Genomic DNA, 18,293 nt, shown 5'->3' with positions numbered 1-18,293 from the left:
GCTAATATTCATTCTATATTCAGATTGCCCCACTTGTCCCCCAACACTGTATTTACCACATTCTGTCCAAATCAGGGTCTAATCCAGGGCCAGACCTCGCATCTGATGGCTATGTCCCTGAAATATCTTCTGATTAGCACACTCCCCTTTTCCTCTGACACTGACCTATTGCCCTGGAGAATATCTCACTTTCTGGATTTGTTTAGTTCCTTTCCAGTGATTTCATTTAGTTTATTTATCTTCTTTATTTCCTATGTGTAGGTTAGATTAAATCTAAATCATTGGTGGTGGCTCCTGTTGAGTATTTTCGGCCAGAATACATCCTAGCTAGGTATGCTGTTTAAACTCTATTGCCTCACATCAGGAGAAACAACATCCGGTTGACCCATCATTAGTGATGCTGTGCTTGATTATGGGTCTATGGTCTTGCTTCTTTTTAATAAGGTCTCAGGATGACACAATAGGATCAGGACTCACATCAATGAGTTCCACTCATTGCTACCCGCTTCTCCACCTCCATCTCCTACCAGTTCTCATCCCCCTGAACAGACCTTCCAAGCAAGAAAGACAAAAGGGAATAAAGTGTGGTAAAAGGCCCAGCAATAAAACTGGAAAGTATGACTCTTTTGGCTCCTAGTCTGAAACTTCATTCTAAATTTACTATACTAGATATAAGCAGGCAGGGTGAATGTCCAAGAACTTCTCTCACACTAGATCCCAGTCTTCCCAGCTGTTGTCAAGGTCAAAATAGCATGGCTTTGGTATCTTACGCAGACGCCAGAAGGCAGCCTACATAAGATACGAATGTTCTCCAAAACAACTTTTGAAAAAAACATAAGCTGATACAGAAAGAAGGCTCAACCATCCTGTAAACTGATCATGCCAAAATATGAACATTGCTTGTTTTGATTCATTATGTAAAATTGAGAAAGAGGAGTCAAAACTATACTGTATGGAATTTAGCCTGGGAGATGGAGACCACCTAGATCCTGCTTTCTTTGCTTGCTTTGTTTGTTCCTTAACCAATGGCAAGGTACAAGGTTGGTCAAATATTTTCACCATCCTAGTTTCAGTATTCTCATGTGTAAAATGGGGTATATGACACAGTGTATGGTTGTTAAGAGGATTTAACTTCATCTGTGAAACACCTACATTATAGTAACTACCAGTTCCCTTCTCCTCTCATCGGCAGGGTCTGAGATTACTGATATGCTTCTTGCTATACCCAGCACTGATTCCAAATGGGACTGGGTCTGCAGGTGGAATTTACTAGTTTATATAGCTGAGGGAGCTGGAGAAAATTGGAGTAGAGGGCTGGAGGCAGAGGCTGACCACTGTTATTATATAAGCTAAAATGTGATTAGAAGTGTATGATACAAAAAGCTATGACATGTAACCTTTTAAGATAACCATGAACCTCAAATTTTGTTGTTTTTTAAAAAATATATTTGGGACATTAAAGGCAAACTCAGTCATTTAGGGCCCAGGAACAGAAAAAAGGTAGTCCATATTGTATCTTGTCATTTTATTCCTTTTATTCTACCTCTCAGGTGCCAATCCTTGCACGTACATACTATTTTAAGAAAATCAGCAAGAGATGGCCATTTTATGATATTTTGGGCACTTCATTTAGCTTTTTAAATGGTAAGTGTGAAACCTGTGTGTCCCTAATAATGCTTACCATCCTAATGAATGTGGGTCAGCATTGCTAGTTTTAAAGGTGTGTGTGGTGGTGGGGAATATCCTGAAAATGTTATGAGTAATCTTTATTTTTCTCATTTATTTGACATTACTGGAGGCTAGTAGTTGTATTGATTACAAATGGACTCTGGAGCACACGGACCTAAGTTTGAATTCCAGGTTCCCCACTTACTAGCAGTGTGACTTTAAACAAAGATTAGACCCAAAATTTCACGTTGCTTCTGGGAACCTTGGATTCTCATTTTTAGAAGTGAACTGATTATTGTAACTACTGCAAGGCTTGTTGTGAATATTAAATGAGATAACATAAATGAAACATGGCACCTGGTGCATAGTAAGTGTTCAAAAGTTGGTTGCTATTTTAATTATTGTTATTATTATTTTTCCCAAAGGAACACAATTTACAAATGTTTGCTTTCCCTGGAATCTGTACCCCAACTCTGACTCTCAATGATTTGCTACTGTTAGTCCAATTGATGAAAAATCAATGGGGAAACGAAGCATTGTAATTACTGCCCATGAGATCTATAGACGGAATTCTTTTCAATAGCTCTGATTAATGAGTTGGCAAGTCTGATAAAGCACCAGAGAATGGGGTGTTCATAGAAAGCATTAGTGTTTTTGTTTAACATATGTGACACTTGAAGCATTAGGATGCTGTTATTGTTCATTATGGCACATGCCACCTCCCCATTCCCCAAAATTACCATAATTTGTACCTTCCAAATTGAATAGAGTCATTCATGGTTATCCCATGGGAGTTTCTGTTAAAGCTAAAGGCCACATGTAGTGTGATTAAGGTGGGACTGCTGAATTCAAAACGTATCTCTTTTCCCTAGTCTACACGGGCTATTCTGCATGTAATAAAAGGTATTTAATGCATATGAAGTTTTTCATGACTAATGTGTCTTCTGAAGTTTAAAGCAGGAACAGAAAATGAAAGTAAACAAAATGCCTCATTTCTTAGTAATGAATTTTTCAAGTCTCTACATATCACCTACATTATACAAGTCATAGATTCAAATGGAGGAATTAACAGCTTTATTTCATCATCCCCAAACCTCTCACCTCCAGCACCTTCATGAATTATTTTTTTGGTAACTTCTTAAGAATAAATGCTCATTATCGGCAGCTTTATGTATAAAGAATTACTTCAACCAGTCCAACTGCGTTATGTTATTTTGTGTGTTAGTCTAAAGACTAAGATTTTTTAGGATGGGGAGAGATGTGTATAGAGCCTCAGAGCCATCAGCCCCTACAAATATTGTTTTTGCCTTTTGTGCTTTTTCCTAGAAAAACCAGCAGATACTCCCTCTGAGGAAGAGGACTTTGGTAAGTCATAGTCTGAGTATTAAGTGCTAAGAATCTTTCATGACAGTCTGTCCATTGAGAAATATGTGATTCTTTTAAAATCTAGGAATAGCGAAATATTTGGTTGGTAAAGAATAATTGCTGACTGAAGCTTTTTTTGGATTCTTCTTTCAACTGTCTGGTTTCTCCTTCCTGAAAGGGTTCCCTCTTTTTGGAGTTGTAAATGAATTTCCCAGGAAAAACACTATGCAGCTACTGATCAGCTTTATCACCCCAGCTCACCTGACACATCTTGTTTTCTTTCCTTCCTTTCAGCTCAATTTGTGACTTTGACACGTGAGTCTTGTTCAAATCTCTCTCTCCAATAAACACCTTCACTCTCCAGCTTTCATGACACTATGTGTGTATTATTCAGTCTTCTTTTTCCGACAGCCGACTCTCTCCTTAGTCAGCCCCATAGAGTTGAGCCTTGCTACTCAAAGTGTGGTCTGTAGACCAGCAGCATGAGTAGGACCTGGGAGTTGGAAATTCAGCATCTCAAGTCCCATCCCAGACTTACTGAATCAGAATCTGCACCTTCAGAAGATTCTCAGGTGATTCATGTGCAAACAAAAATTTCAGCAGCACTGGCTTCAAGAATTTCTCTTCCTTTGTGCAATCTCATTGCCCCTGAGGTATATAAATAAGTACTTTTACACTGTGACTTCCAACATTACTTGGATCCCCAATCTTCAAATAAAAGAGTATTATATATGTGGCGAGAATGTTAAAAGTCCATTCTATTAGCAATTTTAAAATATGCAATACATTATTATTAACTGTGATCGCCATAGCAAGGTGATGGATATGTTAATTATCTTAATTTTTCTACAATGTATACATAGAGCAAAACATCACATTGCAACCCATAAATATACACAATTATTGTTTGTCGATTAAATAAATAAATGTATAAGAAAATATGATCATACATGTACTTTCCTGCCTCTGTTCTCAAAACCCATTTATTGACTCTCATGTACTTTCATTTTATCTACTTAGATGCTGCTGTTTGTTCTCACACTTAGATAGCATTTTACAGTTTCAAAATTCCTTCGTATAGATTTTGTTACTTAATCATATATGATCACATAAGGTAGAAAGTCAGGTAATAGAAACTTTTGTAGAGGCTATTTTGTAAATTTCCATTTGTAATTTTTTAATCTTAGGGGTTTAAATAAAAAAGTAAAAAATGTATCAGCAGATTTTTTTTCCTACCTTAAAACAAAGTAGAGGTCAAGTCTTTTTTGTGCCATCAGAAGTCTGAATTATTCTGCCTCAAAATGTATCATGGGTCAAAATAATGTTTTTTGCTCAGTATGATCTGAGTTATGTTTTTATTCATATACCTTGTCTTCTCACTTAGAATAAAGTAATTAGGCCTAAAATAAAGCCCTCATCTTTCTGACAAGGTTTATGAGATAAATAAGCCAATGAGGAAAAAACACTCCACTTCTGATATAAAGTAGACTAAGGAGAGAAGTACCACTGAGTGCTGCTTCTGATTGAATGGACAGAAGTAAAAGAAAGAGGAAAAGTTCAATATAGGATATTGCACTATGCCATTTCCATTCTCCCAGACAAGGTAGTACTGGGATAACTCTGCTGAGTCATGGCCCAGGAGGAACTGTTGGGTTTGCATCCACTAAAAGTGCATCTCAGCAGAGGGAAACACTCCCAGATCCTAAGATCTGGGGTGCACTCAGTAGTCAGGGGTGAGTGGATAAACAGGCCTTGCATTTCGATTGGGTGGATGATGGCATTTTTCTCTTTTCTTTTTGGTTCATTCACTCCACATTTATACTTCTTCTTAAGAGCCTGATATTAAAGAAAGCTTAACTGTGCTAACAATGTGGGTAAGCTTGGGAGAATTGCAGTATTATTGGTGTTAACCCATAGGACACATTCTTCAACAGCCTTGTGTTCCAAAGAAGCTGAGGCCCACCAAAGCCAGTGGCTCGTTCCACTTCCTCTTCTGTTACAGGGAAGGGTTGTCCTCATCCTTTCCAAGGCTCATAGTACCTCTATCAGCATTGCCTCTTCAAAGACTTTGCTCTTGCAATTATCCCCTCTCTCTCTTGCCTACATGTAAATATGCCTTAATACAGCCTCCTGAAATTTATTTTAAAAAAATGACCAATTAACCCTTTCATCATGGTAAAACTCAAAAGAATTGTTTATAGGCATTGACTCCACTTTTCTCCTATTCTCTCATTAACCCACTCCAACTGGAATTCTATCTGCATTACTTCATGAATCAGTTTTTTTTTTTTTTTTTTTTTTTTTTTTGAGACAGAGTCTCGCTCTGTCGCCCAGGCTGGAGTGCAGTGGCGCAATCTCGGCTCACTGCAAGCTCCGCCTCCCGGGTTCACGCCATTCTCATGCCTCAGCCTCTCCGAGTAGCTGGGACTACAGGTGCCCGCCACCACGCCCGGCTAATTTTTTATATTTTTAGTAGAGACGGGGTTTCACCGTGGTCTCGATCTCCTGACCTCGTGATTCACCCGCCTCGGCCTCCCAAAGTGCTAGGATTACAAGCGTGAGCCACCGCGCCCGGCCCACGAATCAGTTTTTTATCATTTCCACAGACCTGTATCTTGCTATTCCATTACAGAATTCTTTTCCTCACCTTACTCTCTCTCAGCAGCATTTAGCATGCTCAGCCACTCTACTTTTTTAAACACTTTCTTCTTCTGCTTCCATGATACCACACTCTCCTGGGTTTCCTCCTGACTCTCTGATCTCTCCTCTGCCCAGTTGCTTACACTTAAAGTCTGGGTGTTGGAGAGCCCCCAGGATGCATTTTCTCTGACTTTTCTAGGTAATTGTATCTGATCCCATAGTTTTAAATACCATGAATGTGCTGTTAAGTCCTAGATTTACATCTCTAGCCCTGATTGCTCTTTCTTGCCCTGGACTTATTTATTTGACTTTATACCCCACCAAATCTGCTCTTGTGTCTACCTTCCTTTCTCTAATAAGGGCATCACTACTCACCATCTCCACTAAATCGCTTCATTCAAACTACTGTTATTTCTCAGATACCTACCATTACCTCCTAACTCATTTTTATCTGCAGCTATTACCCTACTCTGGTCTATTCTCCACAAAATAATCAGACAAATCTGTTTATAATTACAGTTGCTATTTTCAAAATCAAGTCGTGAAGTGAGCAAATAAATAACCAACTGCTATTTAAAATGCTCAAAGCACAATTCTAATGACTCAATATTACTTTTTTCATTTATCACATTTTATCTAATGTATAGTACATAAATATCAAACCACAAAAGCAAATATATTAGCCTAACTTACAGTATGCCATTTTGGATATTGGCTACTTTGACCCTACCAATTTGATTCTGACATGTCAAAATCTTTATTTATAACCAAACATAAACATATATTACTTTAAAGTATACAAGATAAAGAAGAGTTTTTAACCCTTTGTAATAATATAAAACATGATTACATTGTCATATGTATACATATATATGTATGGGCATATGTGTATGTATACAGAGAGTCTTTTTAAATGAGGTATTAATACTTGTTTCATAATAATCCTTCAAATAACACTTCCTTTCCCAAATCAAAGAAAGCTGAGATGGCTTTCCAGCTTTCTTAGGCAAAGATCTGCATGACGTGCGAGACAATGAAAACAGTGTTTAGATATTTTTCTAGCTTATTCTTTAAATTTCAAATTTTATTTTAGATTCAGAGGGCACATGTGCAGGCTTGTTACAAGAGTATATTGCATGATGTGAGGGTTTGGGATAGAACCATTGAGGTAGAATCTGTCACCCAAATAGTGAGCAGAGTACCCAATAGGTTGATTTTCAACTCTTGTCCCCATCCTCACTCCCATCTTGTAGTCCCCAGTGTCTGTTGTTCCCATGTCTGTATGTACCCAATGTTTCCACTTATAAGGGAAAATATGCAGTGTTTGGCTTTCTATTGCCACATCAATTAACTTAGGATGATGGCCTCCACCTACATCCATGTTGCTTCAAAGGACATAATTTCTCTCTTTTGGTGGCTGCATAGTATTCCCTGGTGTATATGTACCACAGTTTCTTTATCCATTCCACTGTTGATGGGCACCTAGGTTGATTCCATATCTTTGCTATTGTGAATCCTGGTGCAATAAACTTGCAAGTGCAGGTGTCTTTTCTGTAGAACAATTTCTTTTCCTTTGGATATATACCAAGTAATGGGATTGCTAGGTTGAGTGTTAGTTCTATTTTTTGCTTCTTTGAGAAATCTCCAAACTGCTTTCCACAGTGACTGAACTCACTTACATTCCTACCAACAGCATAAAGAGTTCCTTTTTCTCTGTGTACTCACTAACATCTGTTATTTTTTAACTTTTTAATAATTACCACTCTCAGTGGTGTGAGGTGGTATTGCTTTGTGGTTTTGATTTGCATTTCTCTGATGATGCATGATGTGAAACATTTTTTTTCATTTGTTTCTTGGCCACTTGTATATCTTCTTTTTGAAGTATCTTGCCCACCTTTTAATGGAGTTTTTTTTACCTGCTCGGTTAAGTTCCTTATAGATTCTGGATATTACAGCTTTGTTGGGTGCATAGTTTGCTACTAATATTTTATCCCATTCTGCCAGTTGTCTGTTTACCCTGTTGATAGTTTCTCTTGATGTGCAGAAGCCCTTTAGTTTAATTAGGTCCCACTTGTCAATTTTTTTTTTTTTTTGAGACAGTGTCCCATTCTGTCCGTCGGGCTGAAGTGCAGTGGCGTGATCATGGCTCATTGCAGCTTAGACCTTCCTAGGCTCCAGTAATCCTTCCATCTTGGCCTTTTGAGTAGCTGGGACTATGTGCCATGATGCCTGGCTAATTTCTATGTTTTTTGTACAGATGGGGGTCTCACTATGTTGCCCAGGCTGGTCTCAAACTTCCAGACTCAAGCAATCCACCCATCTTGGCCTCCCAAAGTGCTGGGATTACAGGTGTGAGCCACTGTGCCTGGCTTAATTTTTTTGTTGTTGTTGGTACAATTGCTTTTGTGGGCTTAGTTCTAAATTCTTTGTCAAGACCAATGTCTAGAAGGTTATTTCCTAGGTGGTGTTCTAGTATTTTTATAGTTTGAGGTCTTACATTTAAATACTCAATCCATCATGAGTTTTGTATATGGTGATAGGTAGGAGGTCTAGTTTCTTTCTTTTGCATATAGATAGTCAGTTACCCCAGCACCATTTATTAAACAGGGAGTCCTTTCCTTATTGCTTATTATTGTTGGCTTTGTTGAAAGTCAGTTGGTTGTAGGAGTGCAGCTTTATTTCTGAGTTCTCTATTCTGTTCCATTGGTCTATATGTCTGTTTTTATACCAGTACCATGCTGTTTTGATTACTGTAGCCTTATAGTATAGTTTGAAATTGTGTAATGTGATGTCTGAAGTTGGGTAGTATGATGCCAACTTTGTTCTTTTTGTTTAGGATGCTTTAGCTATTTGGGCTCTTTTTTGGTTTTATATAAATTTTAGATTAGTTTTTTCTAATTCTGTAAAAAATGGTGTTGGTGGTTTGATAGGCATAATGTTGAATCTGTATATTGCTTTGGGCAGTATGGCCATTTAAACAATATTGATTCTTCCAATCTATATGCAAGGAATATTCTCATGTGCAGAACATTCTCATAGCTGCGTATGACTCACGAAAAAGTTCCCCTTGACAATAATAGACATTTCTTAGGATATGTTTCAGACCACCAAGATTTGATTTTGAGCATTCAGAATACCAATTTGAGTGTGGTGTGTGTGTGTGTATGTACGTGCACATTTTAAAGAGAGAGAGAGCAAAATCAATTTTATTGTTATGATCTGAAGGTACCGATTAAAGTAGACTTTATAAACATATCTTCTAGAAATATTGAGTCAATGCCACCTAAGTCAAAGCCAAAGTGTATTAGGTAAGTATTTACTTAACAAATACAGTCAACCCTTGGTATTTATGGGTCCTGCACCTGCAGATTTAGCCAACTGTGGATCAAAAATACAGTATTTGTGGGATGCAGAACCTACAGATATAGAGGGCAGACTTTTTGTATTCATGCATTTTCCAGAGTCAACTGCAGGATTTAAGCATCTGTGGATTTTGTTATAAGGGAAAGGTTCTAGAAACAATCCCCTGTGGACATCAAGGGACAACTGTAATTACTCAATTCTGTGATTATGATAAGAGCTTTGTACTGATTGGTCAGATGATCTTGTAAAATGTGATATTTATGAATTTTTTTTATTGGTTGCTTTGTCAGATAATTCTGATTAAAGCAAATTTCTCAGTAATATTGATATTTTCTTCTAATACCTGGCCTAGTGATGTGAGGCCAGCCTCAATAAATATTGACAAAAAATCATTATCTATTTGTTAAACGTTTAGAAACTGTTAAGTGCTCTTCTCCAAAAACAATTAATGTATTCCTTAACCATAGCGAATGTGGTATAAAAATGCAACACAGGGGTGATGTCAGCAATTTGGTGGAATAGGAGGTCTCCTTTTCATATTCCCCCAACTCCGACAATAATTTGTCAGCCATTTATGGGAAAAAATGCCTTTGTGGGAGCTATGGGATCCAAGTAAGTGATTGTAAGCTCTGGTAGACCCCAAGACTGATGACAGCTGTTTTGAGAAGGCAGGCCTGTGCCCAGGTGGCCGGCTCACTGATGGTGACGTTGGATACAGACCTGGAAACAGCTCCATCTCCCTATGGACTCTGCTACAGCCCCATTTGGCCTTAGTCCTGCCACCAGCATCATCCACCAAGGGACCCATGAGGAACCACATCTGTCCCTGCTTCAGGTAACAGGCCTGCTGACATTGGTCCTGACTGGACTCTGAAGCAGTACATGACCCAACTCCAAGTCCTCTGAGCCATGATCCAGGAGCAGTCCTGTCTGATGAATAATGCAACAGGAATGACCCAGCAGGAGCCACACCTGTCCACAAACCTGTTAATAGGCCCACCTTCTGCAGATCCAACTGTGGATCCTGAAGCATATGATCCTGTCTCAATGCCAACTTTACTGACCAAGGTCTTGGAGACAGTCCCATCTGCTTAGGGACCCCATGGGAGATATGCCTACCTGAGCCCGCTGACAACAGACCTACCAATCACAGATCCCACTGTGGACCCAGCAAGAACTATGTGACCCAGCTTCAACCTCACTCAACTGAAATTCCAGAGGCAATCCCATTATCCTGGGTACCTAATAGGAGAAGGTATTTACTTGCTGAAAGTAGTTGTAAAGACTGGAAGAGGTCTTTATCTCTTCCAGTGCTCAGCTACCAATTCAAGGCTACCTGGATTACAAACAATCAAGCAAACATGATACTGCCTGAGGAAACTAACAAAGCTCTAGTAACTCACACCAAAGAAATGATGATTTACAAATTATCTGACAAAGAATTCAAAATAATCATCTTACAGTGGCTCAATGGGATGTAAGATAACATAGATAATTTTTTAAAAATCATAAAAACAGCACATTAACACAATGAGAAGTTTAATAAGAAACAGAAACCATAAAAATAACCAAACAGAAATCTAGGAGCTGAAAAATACAATGACAGAACTGAAGAATTTAATAGAGAGCATAAAGAGCAGACTCAGTCATGCAGAATAATCAGGAAACTCAAATACAGCTCATCTGAAATTAGCTGGTTAGAGGAACAAAAAGAAAAAAGAATGAAAAAGAGTGAAAAAAGCGTACAGAGCCTATGATACATCATAAAACAAACAAATAAATGCATTATAAGAATTTCATAACAAGAAATGAGAGAAAAGGGAAGGAAGCTTGTTTAAATAAATAATGGCTGAAAACTTCCTAAATCTTGACAGCAATATGGGACTACAAATTCATAAAGCTTAAAGGTCCCCAAGAAAGTTCAACTAAAATAATTTCCTGAATATTCTTGAATATTCTAATCAAATTGTCAAAAGTCAGACAAAAGGAGTACTGTGAAAGCAGCAAGAGAAAAGTGACTCATCACACACAAGAGAACTTTAATGAGGCTGCCAATGGGTTTCTTAACAGAAATCTTGCAGGCTAGGAGAGTATGGGATTATATATTCAAAAGGCTGAAAAAAGAGCTCCAAGAATACTACATCTGGAGAAGTTTTCCTTCAGAAAGAGAGAGATGAAGACATTCTCAAACAAACAAAAGCTGAGGGACTTCATTACCACTAGGTATGCCTTGCAAGAAATGTTAAAAGGAGTTCTTCAAGTTAAAATGAAATGATATTAAGTAAAAATATGAAAACACATGAAAGTATAAAACTAACTGGTAAAGGCAAATTCAGAATATTCTAATACTTTAATGGTGGTGTGTAAATTACTTTTGACTCTAGTATAAAAGATAGAAGATTAAGGTATTAGAAATAACTATAACTCCAGGCCGGGCACGGTGGCTCAAGCGTGTAATCCCAGCACTTTGGGAGGCCGAGGCGGGCGGATCACGAGGTCAGGAGATTGAGACCATCCTGGCTAACACGGTGAAACCCCGTCTCTACTAAAAATACAAAAAATTATCCGGGTGCGTTGGCGGGCGCCTGTAGTCCCAGCTACTCAGGAGGTTGAGGCAGGAGAATGGCGTGAACCCGGGAGGCGGAGCTTGCAGTGAGCCGAGATCGCGCCACTGCACTCCAGCCTGGGGGACAGAGAAAGATTCTGTCTCAAAAAAAAAAAAGAAAAAAGAAAAAAAAGAAATAACTATAACTCCAATATTTGTGAATGAATAGTTATATCTTTTATATTGTATATTCATTCACAAAAAATATAAAGTGTGATATCAATAGCATACAGGTGAGAGTAGTGAAGTAGGAGTATAGAGATTTATATGTGATTGAAGTTGCTATCAGCTTAAAATCGACTGTTATAACTATAAGATATACATTTAACCCCCCTGGTAACCACAGAGGAAAAAACCTCTAGCAGATAAATAAAGTAGAATAAGCAAAGAACAAAGTATACTGCTAGAAAATATTAACAAACTACAAATAAAGAGAAAAAGAACTCATTTTTGTGGCTGCATAGTATTCCATGGTGTATATGTACCATATTTTCTTTATCCAGTCTATCATTGGTGGGCATTTAGGTTGATTCCATGTCTTTGTTATTGTGAATAGTGCTGCGATGAACATACATATACATGTGTCTTTATAATAGAATGATTTATATTCCTTTGGGTGTATACCCAGTAATGGGATTGCTGGGTTGAGTGGCATTTCTGTCTCTAGATCTCTGAGGAAACGTGGGTGGAGCTGGAGGCCATCATCCTTAGCAAACTAATGCAGGAACAGAAAACCAAATACCATGTGTTCTTATTTATAAGTTGGAGCTAAATGATAAGAACACTTAGACACACAGAGAACAATATACACTGGGGCCTACCAGAGGACAGAGGGTTGGAGGAAGGAGAATATCAGGAAAAATAACTAATGGATACTAGGCTTAACACCTGGCTGATGAAATCATCTGTACAGCAAACCCCCTTGACACACATTTACCTATGTAACAAACCTGCACATCCTGCACATGTACCCCTGAACTTAAAATACAAGTTAAAAAATAAAAATAAAAGAAACCCTGTGTTACTCAAATGTAAAAAAAGAGATAGCAAGAGAAGAAGGAAACAAAGGACAAAGGAACTACATAACCTTCATAAAACGATAAACAAAATGGCAACAGAAAGTCCTAACTTGTCAACTTTAAATGTAAATAGATTAAATTATCCAACCAAAAGCCACAATTTATGAACAAAATAAGTTTGACAAAAATAGAAATAATTATAAAAAAGAAAAATCCTAGAGATAAAAATACAATAAGTGAACTAAAAAAATTTAGTAGAAAACTTCAGTAGCAGGCTTCATAAAGCATAATAAAGAATCAGTGAGCTCCATGACAGGACATTGGAAATTATCCAGTCAAAGGAACAAAAAGAGAAAAGAATAAAATAGAATGAAGAAGGCCAATGGGAGTTACGGGAAACCATCAAGAGAACTAAACTTTGCATAGTAGGTGTTTAGAAGGAGAAGAGAGAGAAAAGGCCAACAAAGCATTTTTAAGGAACTATTGAGTGAAAATTTCCCAAATCTTGGGAAAACACCACCATCCAAGTATAGGAAGCTGATATGGTTGGAATCTGTGTTCCCACCAAAATGTTGTGTTTTAACTGTAATCTCCAATGTTGGAGGTGGGGCCTGGTGGGAGATGATTGGATCATGGGGCATATCTCATGAATGGTTTAGCATCATCCCTCTTGTTACTGTCCTCATGATAGTGAGTGATTTCTCATGAGATCTTGTCATTTAAAAGTGCGTAGCAACAACCCCTTACTCTCTCTTGCTCTTGCTCTGGCCATGTGATGTTCCTGCTGCACCTTCATCTTCCACCATGGTTTTAAGTTTCCTGAGGCCTCCCCAGAAGCTGAGCAGATGCCAGCAGCATGATTCCTGTACAGCCTGCAATAATGGTAAATTCTTTTCTTTATAAATACCCAGCCTCAGGTATTTCTTTATAGCAATGCAAGAATGATCTAATACAAAAGCTTAGATCTCTGCAATCAAATTCAAACCAAAGAGGAACTCACTAAGACACATCATAATAAAATTTTCAAAAATCAAAGACAAGAATTCTGAAAGCAGCAAAAGACAAAAGATATACCACATACAAGTAAGTCCCAATACATCTGTCAGCAGATTTCTTAGCAAAAGCCCTGCAGACAAGGAGAGAGTAGGATGAATATTCAAAGTACTGGGGGGAAATAACTGCCAAGTAAGAATACTTTATCTGGTAAAGCTGTCCTTCAGGAATGAGGAACACAAAAACTTTCCCAGGCAAACAAAAGCTAAGAAAATTAATCACCACTAAGCCTTCTTAATAGGAATTTCTAGGGAAAGTTCTTTAAGCTAATATGAAAGACTGCTAATTAACAACATAAAACACATGAAAGTACAAAAGTCAATCAAATAAGTAATGCATAATTATATTCCGGATACTCTGATATTGGTGGTGTGGAAAGCAATTTTATCTCTAATATGAGAGGTAAATCACAAAACTATTAACAACAACTATAGGTAGAATAAATTATTGAGAAATAGAAATCACAAAAAGGTGTACATTTTGACATCAATATCATAAAATATAGGGGGGTGAGTATAAATATAGAATTTTTGTATGCAATTAGAATTAAGATGTCAGATTAAAACAGCCTAAGTATAAAAGGCTGTTTTTATATAAGTTTCTTTCTTTTTTTTTTATTATTATACTTTAGGTTTTAGGGTACATGTGCACAATGTGCAGGTTTGTTACATATGTATCCATGTGCCATGTTGTTTTGCTGCACCCATTAACTCATCATTTAGCATTAGGTATATCTCCTAATGCTGTCCCTCCCCCCTCCCCCCACCCCACAACAGTCCCCGGAGTGTGATGTTCCCCTTCCTGTGTCCATGAGTTCTCATTGTTCAGTTCCCACCTATGAGTGAGAACATGCGGTGTTTGGTTTTTTGTCCTTGCGATAGTTTACTGACAATGATGGTTTCCAGCTTCATCCATGTCCCTACAAAGGACATGAACTCATCATTTTTTATGGCTGCATAGTATTCCATGGTGTATATGTGCCATATTTTCTTAATCCAGTCTATTGTTGTTGGACATTTGGGTTGGTTCCAAGTCTTTGCTATTGTGAATAGTGCCGCAATAAACATATGTGTGCATGTGTCTTTATAGCAGCATGATTTATAGTCCTTTGGGCATATACCCAGTATTGGGATGGCTGGGTCAAATGGTATTTCTAGTTCTAGATCCCTGAGGAATCGCCACACTGACTTCCACAATGGTTGAACTAGTTTACAGTCCCACCAACAGTGTAAAAGTGTTCCTATTTCTCCACATCATCTCCAGCACCTGTTGTTTCCTGACTTTTTAATGATGGCCATTCTAACTGGTGTGAGATGGTATCTCACTGTGGTTTTGATTTGCATTTCTCTGATGGCCAGTGATGATGAGCATTTTTTCATATGTTTTTTGGCTGCATAAATGCCTTCTTTTGAGAAGTGTCTGTTCATGTCCTTTGCCCACTTTTTGATGGGGTTGTTTTTTTCTTGTAAATTTGTTTGAGTTCATTGTAGATTCTGGATATTAGCCCTTTGTCAGATGAATAGGTTGCAAAAATTTTCTCCCATTCTGTAGGTTGCCTGTTCACTCTGATGGTAGTTTCTTTTACTGTGCAGAAGCTCTTTAGTTTAATTAGATCCCATTTGTCAATTTTGGCTTTTGTTGCCATTGCTTTTGGTGTTTTAGACATGAAGTCCTTTCCCACGCCTATGTCCTGAATGGTATTGCCTAGGTTTTCTTGTAGGATTTTAATGGTTTTAGGTCTAACATTTAAGTCTTTAATCTATCTTGAATTAATTTTTGTATAAGGTGTAAGGAAGGGATCCAGTTTCAGCTTTCTCCATATGGCTAGCCAGTTTTCCCAGCACCATTTATTAAATAGGGAATCCTTTCCCCATTTCTTGTTTTTGTCAGGTTTGTCAAAGATCAGATAGTTGTAGATACGTGGCATTATTTCTGAGGGCTCTGTTCTGTTCCATTGATCTATGTCTCTGTTGTGGTACCAGTACCATGCTGTTTTGGTTACTGTAGCCTTGTAGTATAGTTTGAAGTCAGGTAGCGAAGTTTCTTATTTTATATAAGTTTCATGCTAACCACAAATTAAAAATCTAAAGCAGTTTCACAAAACAGAAAGAAAAGATTCAAAGCATACCACCACAGAAAACCACCAAACCACAAAAAAGACAGGAAAGAAACAAAGAATGTACAAAACAACCAAAAAACAAACTTTATAATGGCAATAATAAATCCTTACCTATTAATAATTCCTTGAATGTAAATAGATTAAATTATCCAATCAAAAGACAGAATGACTGGTTGGGTTAAAAATATAAGACCCAACTATATACTGCCTACAAGAGACTTACTTTACTAGTAAAGACATACAGAGACTGAAAAGCGAAAAGATAGAAAAAGATTTCCACAAAATGGAAACCAAATGAGAGCAGGGGTAGCTATGTTTATATCAGACAAAATAGGCTTAAAGTTACAAACTTTAAAAAGAGACAAAGATACGATAAAAAGGCCAGTTTATCAAGAGGATATGCAAATTGTAAATATATATGCACCCAACATCAGAGTGCCTAAATATATAAAGCAATTAAATGAACTGAGGGAAATATAGACTGCAATACAATAATATTATGGGACTTCAATATGCCACTTTCAACAATGGCCAAATCATCTAGATAGAACATCAAAAAGAAAACACCGGACTGGTACTTACACTCACTTGGACTTATACTCACCCCCCTTACACTATAGATCAAATGGACCTAACAGACATCTAAAGAACATGCAGTCCAACAGGATTAGGATACATACTCTTCTCAAGGGCACATTAAACATTCTCCAAGATAGATCGTATTTTAGGTCACAAAACAGGTCTTACATTTAAGAGGAGTGAAGTCATAACAAGTATCTTTTCTGTTCACAATGGTACAAAACTAGAAATCATAAAAAATGAATTTCAGAAAATATAAAATATGTGGAAATTAAACAACATGCTCATGAATAACCAATGGGTAATTGTATATCAATAGTCAAGAAGAAATAAAAAAGGAAGTCAAAAATGCCTTGATACAAACGAAAATGAAAACAATGTATAGAAACTTACGGGATGCCCCAAAAATGTTCTAAAAGGAAGTTCATAGCAACGAATGCCTATATCAAAAAAGAAGAGAGTTCAAATAAACAATCTAACATCTGACTTCATGAAAGTAGGAAAAGAAGAACAAAATAAGCCTAGAGTTGGTAGAAAGAAGAAAATAACAAAGATGAGAGCATAAATAAATGTGAGACTAGAAAAACAATAGAAAAAGAATCAACGAAACTAACATTTTTTTAAAAAGACAACAAGTCAACAAAACCTTAGCTAGACTAAAAAACAAAGAAGCCTCAAATAAATAAAATCAAACATGAAAAGAGAACATTATAACTGATAACCACAGAAATACAAAGGATCATAAGAAACTGCTATGAACAATTATATGTCAACAAATTGGATAACCTAAAAGAAATAAATTCCTAGACACATACAATCTACCAAGACTGAATCAAGAATAAATAAAAAATCTGAATAGATCAATAATAAGCAAGGAGATTTAATCAGTAACAAAATGTCTTCCTCTAAGATCAGGGATAAAATAAGAAAAACTAATACTGATTCTTCACAAACTGTTTCAAAAAATTGAAGTGAATGGAATACCTCCAAACTCATTTTACAAGGCCAGCATTAACTTGATAAAAAGCCAGACAAGGACACCTCAGAAAAAGAAAATTACAGGCCAATATCTCTGATAAACATAAATGCAAAAATTCTCAACAAAATACTAGCAAGTTGAATTCAACAATACATTAAAACAATTATTCACCATGATCAAGTGGGATTTATCTTTGGGATACAAGGGTGATTCAACATATGCAAATCAAAAATTGTGATACCCTACATTAACAGAATGAAGCACAAAACCTAAATGATTATCTCAATAGATGCACAAAAGCATTTGACAGCATTCAACACCCTATTATGATAAAAACTCTCAGCAGATTAGGTATACAGGAAATGTGCCTCAACACAATAAAGGCCGTATATCATAAACCCACAGCTAACATACTCAATAGTGAAAACTTGAAAGCTTTTCCTCTAAGATCAGTGATAAAATAAGAATGCTCACTCTTATGACTTCTTTTCAGCATAACACTAGAAGTCCTAGACCAAGCAATTAAGCAACAGAAAGAAATAAAAGGCATCCTAATAGGAAAAGAAATGAAATTGTCTGCTTGCTAATGACATGATCATATGTATATACATATAAGGAATCTGTAAAGATTCCACCAAAAAACTGTTAAACTGATAAATGAATTCAGAAAAGCTGTAGGATACAAACTCAACATAAAAAATCATTAGCACTTCTATACACTAAGAACAAAGTATTTCAAAAGGAAATGAAGAAAAAAATTTCATTTATACTAGCAACAAAAATAAGATACTTAGGTGTAAATTTAATCATGTAGGGGAAATATTTGTATACCAAAAACTGTAAACACTGATGCCAAAAATTAAAGAAAACACAAATAAATGGAAATATATCTTGTGTTCATGG

The 18,293-nt window shown here is 36.9% G+C and overlaps 1 protein-coding gene across 12 annotated transcripts in view; it reads left to right on the top strand.

The window, feature by feature from the left end:
• SLC44A5 (solute carrier family 44 member 5) overlaps positions 1–18,293 on the top strand; it is a 389,751-nt gene that overhangs the window by 213,772 nt on the left and 157,686 nt on the right. For 8 of the 12 annotated variants that reach the window (XM_063624059.1, XM_063624062.1, XM_063624061.1 and 5 more), the window contains one exon: positions 2,995–3,033. The exons of the other annotated variants lie outside the window; for them this stretch is intronic. In XM_063624059.1, coding sequence (XP_063480129.1) covers positions 2,995–3,033 — 39 coding nt within the window. The remainder of the gene's footprint in view (positions 1–2,994; positions 3,034–18,293) is intronic. 12 annotated transcript variants of the gene reach the window in all.

The sequence above is a fragment of the Symphalangus syndactylus genome, chromosome 12 (genome assembly GCF_028878055.3).
Source record: "Symphalangus syndactylus isolate Jambi chromosome 12, NHGRI_mSymSyn1-v2.1_pri, whole genome shotgun sequence".
In the NCBI taxonomy this organism is placed as follows: Eukaryota; Metazoa; Chordata; class Mammalia; order Primates; family Hylobatidae; genus Symphalangus; species Symphalangus syndactylus.
Note: the sequence above shows the minus strand (reverse complement) of the source record. Positions and strands in the feature narration are given on the sequence as shown.